Source organism: Oncorhynchus mykiss, chromosome 6 (assembly GCF_013265735.2).
Source record: "Oncorhynchus mykiss isolate Arlee chromosome 6, USDA_OmykA_1.1, whole genome shotgun sequence".
Classification (NCBI taxonomy): domain Eukaryota; kingdom Metazoa; phylum Chordata; class Actinopteri; order Salmoniformes; family Salmonidae; genus Oncorhynchus; species Oncorhynchus mykiss.
The window spans coordinates 45413678-45419507 of record NC_048570.1 but is presented as its reverse complement, the minus strand read 5'-3'; the positions used below and the strand labels follow the sequence as shown (position 1 = coordinate 45419507).

The 5830-nt window shown below is 42.8% G+C and overlaps 1 protein-coding gene across 4 annotated transcripts; it reads left to right on the top strand.

Annotated features, from left to right (window-relative positions):
• Positions 1 to 663: 663 nt before the first annotated feature.
• Positions 664 to 4533, top strand: coq5 (coenzyme Q5, methyltransferase). Of its 4 annotated transcripts, none has more exons than XM_021606617.2 (7): positions 664 to 982; positions 1446 to 1595; positions 1785 to 2024; positions 2325 to 2431; positions 2623 to 2823; positions 3026 to 3153; positions 3859 to 4533. In XM_021606617.2, the coding sequence occupies exons 1-6, from the start codon at positions 781 to 783 to the stop codon at positions 3125 to 3127; spliced, it is 1002 nt and encodes a 333-aa protein (XP_021462292.1). In that variant the 5' UTR covers positions 664 to 780; the 3' UTR covers positions 3128 to 3153; positions 3859 to 4533. The 4 variants fall into 4 exon arrangements, with proteins under 4 accessions (XP_021462292.1, XP_021462291.1, XP_021462290.1 ...); XM_021606616.2 differs by having other exon boundaries at positions 3854 to 4036; XM_021606615.2 differs by lacking the exon at positions 3859 to 4533 and having other exon boundaries at positions 3026 to 3769.
• The last annotated feature ends 1297 nt before the right edge of the window (positions 4534 to 5830 follow it).

Sequence of the window (5830 nt, the reverse complement as noted above, 5' to 3'; positions counted from 1 at the left end):
TGTTCTTAACTGACTTGCCTAGTTAAATAAAGGTTAAATAAAATAAAAAAACTGCAGGCTGCAGGGGTTGCCTTTCACCAGCAGAACCCAGATATTTTTAAGTTTAACAAGGTGGACTTTGTGGCCTTTATAGCTATGGTGATTGTTGGCACTGCCAAGGTGGAATTCCACGAAAATAGATATTATTGTGGATTCGGCGGAGCGGTTCCTGGGACTGAAAGGAAAGATTTCTCGGCGGAGGAGTTGCATGGAGTATTGTCACAAGCCGTACCACTCTTTCAGGACCTAGAGCCTGAGAAGCAAGAAATGGGGATTTGAAGGAAGGAAATGGAGTTTTGGTTTTGTCAACGTACTATTTTAACAGTGGTGTAAAGTACTTAAGTAAAAATACTTTAAAGTACACTGAAGTTGTTTTTTTCTTCTTAAAAAAGAAAATACAATTATGCTGTCTGGTTTGCTTAATATAAGCAATTTGAAACGATTTATACTTTTACCTTCGATACTTAAGTATATTTAAAACCAAATACTTAGACTTTTACTCAATAAGTATTTTACTGGGTGACTTTCACTTTTCCTTTAGTCATGTTCTATTAAGGAATCTTTACTTTTACTCAAGTATGACAATTGGGCACTTGTTCAACCACTGATTTTTATTTGGGTTGAGTTAAGGTCGTATGGGTTTTCTTTTACCTTGTTTTTTCAACCCGTCCAGTTGGTGGCGGCAATACACCTTGTTGAGTTGTAGTCCGCCATTAAAGCCCACAGAAGAAGAAAAATACCATGGCGGCTTCCATTAGGTTGCTCGCTCGGAGAATAGTTCGTGATGCTTTTCGAACTATCAATAGCAGTGTGTCTGTTCGAATAGTCAGTTCAAGTTGCCCTTCAAATCTTTCAGCTTGTCGATGTTTCAGCGATGGTGCCGCGGACAAAAGTACACATTTCGGCTTCGAGACTGTGTCCGAAGGAGAGAAGGCAGAGAGAGGTAACGTTAACGTTAGGTAGCTAGCTACGTTAAGGCTGCTCAGATATTTATTAATTGATACGCCTAGCTTGTTGGTTCAGTTGGCCATCAATGCCCGATTTTGGATTGTATGTTCATTGCAAATGTATCTCGATGTCTGTAGAGGCAAACCATTTTACCTCTAATTTAGTTAATGTTATCTCGCTTGAAAATCGATTGTTAACCTTGCCCTACAACGATCCGCGTGGGTAAGTTAGTCTACATGCCCCCCTCCCCACACTCTTTTACATGCCCCCCCCCCCCCCCCCCCCCCCAACTCTTTTGCCACGGTTAGCCGTGCATGCCCCAATGCTGGCGTAATATGGGCTTTATTCCCAGTCCCTGATATCGACTCTTCCTTCAAAATGTTAACCCAGAGATTTGTATAGTTATAGAGTAGGTTTCCCCTATTCATCTGTGTTCAAACCTTCACCTGTATCTCCAGTTTACAAGGTGTTTGAGAGCGTGGCCCAGAAGTATGATGTGATGAATGATGCTATGAGTCTGGGGGTCCACCGGCTCTGGAAGGACATGCTACTCCACGTTATGAACCCCCAGCCAGGCATACGCCTACTGGACGTAGCTGGAGGAACAGGTACAGGTTCAGTATCCATAACAGTAGTCCTTATGTAGCACAGGTGATTTTTGAATTAGACTCTCGTGGTGAGCTAGCCCTGCCTTAGACTTGTAAGTGCATGTTTTGTTCACATCCCACTGGTTACACACTTGTAACTCAATTTTTCTCTGCCAATTCAAATAAATCACTTCAACTGTGCACCTCCAGGTGACATCTCCTTAAGATTCCTGAACTATGTGAGGTCTCAGCAGGAGCGTGTTGCACGGCGGACTGCCCGGGCCAACCAGACCCCCTCCTGGCAGGAGATCTCAACCAGCTACACGACCCCCACGGAGGGAATAGAGATGGAGACGGAGGCCAGAGAGTCCAGGGCTGTAGTCTGTGACATCAACAAGGAGATGCTAAAAGTGGGCAAACAGAAAGCGGAGAGCATGGGCGTCAGTAGTGGTAGGGAGATTTATTTGGAACATTTTTTTATTGAACTGTACATTATCTGGTGTATCACCCACTGATTAGTCAGGCTACTATCTATATTATTTATATGCACACAGTATTACTCTCCATTTACTACCTTTCTTTAGTACACCATATTACTCTCCATTTACTACCTTTCTTTAGTACACCATATTACCCTCATTAGACATGTCTGGACTGTGCTCTCAACAAGTGCTCATGATTTCTTTTGGCTTGACTGGGGTATATGATGTGACATAACCCTGTGTTTTCCCTCACCTGTGTGTATCACAGGTCTGTCCTGGGTGGTAGGAGATGCAGAGGAACTGCCTTTCGATGATGACCAGTTTGACGTGTACACCATTGCTTTTGGCATCCGTAATGTCACCCACATAGACCTGGTAATCCTTCTCAATCCACTTAATTTCAGTGTACTCCTGGCAGGCAAGGAAATAAACATTTGTAATTCATCTTGCATTCATTGTACACCAGAAATCAAACTTGATAATGTAGCCAAATAGAATACTCTTCTACGGGCCAATACTTACCTAAAATGATCAAATGAAATGTTTTTCTTCTGTCTTATTTCCAGGCTCTACAGGAGGCTGTACGTGTGCTGAAGCCAGGGGGAAGGTTCATGTGTCTGGAGTTCAGTAAAGTCACCAATCCCCTGCTGGCCAGGCTCTACGATGCCTACAGTTTCCAGATGATCCCAGTGCTGGGGGAGGTGATCGCTGGCGACTGGAAGTCCTATCAGTACCTGGTGGAGAGCATCAGGAAGTTCCCAGACCAGGTAAGAATGAATGATTCAAACATCCTTCTGTACCTACTCTGTCTGGCCCTTTGGTGGCCAGAATTATGCTGAATAGATTTCTCAAACTATCTTCAAATGCTGCCCGACTAAATTACATTGAATATTGTGTATGTTTGTAAACTTAAGTTTTGCTGTATTTTTTTACCTAACTGTTTCTCTCTAATCTTCTCTCCCTCTACAGGAGACATTCAAGCAAATGATTGAGGATGCAGGGTTATTTTCTGTCCGCTACCACAACCTGACAGGAGGAGTGGTGGCCCTACACTCTGGATTCAAGCTGTGAACAGAGCAGTGCTGATCTCGGAACGGGTACCCACTGTTGATTTATATTTGTATTCATTAGGATCTAAAAGGCAACTGCTCCTAGATCAGCCCTCATACACTGAGACATTTTATGAATACAGGCCCTGGACTTAACTCTAAGCAGTCAAGGCTGAGGCCCAGTGTCAGACAGCTCCTCTAGGGTATGTGTGACTGGGGTTTTAAACCCAAGCAGATTCCACCGCAAACGTCAAGGAAACAATATACACAGAAATGGAAACACTGACATGCTGTCTACAATATTTGTGTATTGTATTTATTTTTTCTGGTGGTTTGAGGAAAGGCTGGCTTTTCTCAGGGGGTACAATATATAATATATTTGGCAGGTTTCAATGTGAACCCAACCTCTGCTCACAGGTCCTCTAGAGGCCAGAAGTTCTGTCCCAAATGGCACCCTATTTCCTATATGCACCCTGGTCAAAAGTAGTGCACTATATGGGGAATAGGGTGCCATTTGGGATGTTACCTGAGCAACCAATGGGAGGAGCACTTAGCAAAGGGTGCATCATGACAACTATTTAAAATCTCAATCTTTTTTGTAATGTCAACTGGTTTTACAATAAAAGTAAACTCCTAATTCCTCTTTTGTGCTTTAGCAATCCAATATTGTTTTCTGCTTTCAAAATAAGTACTAACTTCTGTGAAACATCTAAATGCTTGATTTAGTCACTTCTCCCCATCTTTATAGAGCAGTCCTCCCATGTGAAGAGTCATACTACCCTCCTCTGGTCAACTGAGAAACTACACTGATCACTCTGAAAGTTATGGATTGATATGGACCTCTTGCCAAAACTTGACTGAACCACACAATTGTGTACAATTGTACCACCAATTGTGTACAAATCAATCAAATAAAACTTTATTGAAAGCACATTTTAAATTGTGACATTTTACAGTAAAACAATAGAATGAAGGAGAATTATTGTTTTTAAACTGAAGGCAATAACATTCAAACTAAATGTGTAAAATAATAGTGACAGATCATCTTACAAGAGAAGATTGTTTTATGGAGACTGTCATTTTCTGTTTTCTTTTATTATAACTCCTGGCCAGTCATTACAGGTATCTAAGGACAGTCCTATTGTTGTGTCCACAGTTGTTTTTAACATTTTAATTCAGCTGTTTAAAATGTGGTTTCTTAGTAAGAATGCATTGCTGAGTTTCAGTGTGAGCCTCATGTACTAAGTTTTATATTAGCAGGGGTGGACTTGTCACAAGTTAATTTGTGGAATTGCTTTCCTTAATGCGTTTGAGCTAATCAGTTGTGTTGTGACAAGGTTGGGGTGGTATACAGAAGATAGCCCTATTTGGTAAAATACCAAGTTCTTATGTCAAGAACAGCTCAAATAAAGATAAATAACAGTCCATCATTACTTTAAGCCATGAAGTTCAGTCAATCCGGAACATTTTAAGAATGTTGAATGTTTCTTCAAGTGCAATCTCAAAAACCATCAAGCGCTATGATGAAACTGGCTCTCATGAGGACCGCCACGGGAAAGGAAGACCCAGAGTTACCTCTGCTGCAGAGGATAAGTTTGTCAGTTACCAGCCTCAGAAGTTACAAGTACCAGACACTGTTCACAGGAGACTGCGTGAATCAGGCCATCATGGTTGAATTACTGCAAAGAAACCATGACTAAAGGACACCATTAAGAAGAAGAGACTTGCTTGAGCCAAGAAACACAAGCAATGGATATTAGACCGGTGGAAATCTGTTCTTTGGTCTGATGAGTCCAAATTTTAGATTTTTGGTTCCAACCGCCATGTCTTTGTGAGATGCAGAGTAGGTGAACGGATGATCTCTGCATGTGTGGTTCCCACCGTGGTGAAGCATGGAGGATTAGGTATGATATTGTGGGGGTGCTTTGCTGGTGACACTGTCAGTGATTTTAGGATTCAACGCACACTCCTCCATGCTTCACGGTGCATTCTGCAGCGGTACCATCCCATCTGGTTTGCGCTTAGTGGGACAATCATTTGTTTTTCAACAGGACAATGACTCAACACACCTCAAGGCTGTGTAAGGGCTGAACCGCAGAGTGAAGGAAAAGCAGCGAACAAGTGCTCAGCGTATGTGGGAACTCCTTCAAGACTGTTGGAAAATCATTCCAGGTGAAGCTAGTTGAGACAATGCCAAGACAGATGAGACACACCAAGACAGTCATGAAGAGGGCACGACAAAGCCTATTCCCCCTCAGGAAACTAAAAAGATTTGGCATGGGTCCTGAAACCTCAAAAGGTTCTACAGCTGCAACATCGAGAGCATCCTGACTGGTTGCATCACTGCCTGGTACGCAATTGCTCGGGCTCCGACCGGAAGGAACTACAGAACTATGTACGGCCCAGTACATCACTGGGGCTAAGCTGCCTGCCATCCAGGACCTCTACACCAGGCGGTGGAGCGCCAAGTCTGGGACCAAAAGGCTCCTGAACAGCTTCTACCCCCAAGCCATAAGACTCCTGAACAGGTAATCGGCTACCCAATTACCGGTTACCCGGTACATTTTGTACCTCCCCAACCCCTATTTTTACGCTGCTGCTACTCTCTGTTCATCATATATGCATAGTCACTTTAACCATATCTACATGTACATACTACCTCAATGAGCCTGACTAACCGGTGTCTGTATGTCTGTACTTTTATAGCCTCGCTACTGTATATAGA

Excerpts from the sequence above, each read along its gene's own strand:
- coq5 (XM_021606617.2), top strand. The coding sequence starts at position 781 with ATGGCGGCTTCCATTAGGTTGCTCGCTCGGAGAATAGTTCGTGATGCT. Across the intron at positions 1,596-1,784 it reads GGACGTAGCTGGAGGAACAG|GTGACATCTCCTTAAGATTC; the intron begins GTACAGGTTCAG and ends GTGCACCTCCAG. Across the intron at positions 2,432-2,622 it reads ATGTCACCCACATAGACCTG|GCTCTACAGGAGGCTGTACG; the intron begins GTAATCCTTCTC and ends TCTTATTTCCAG.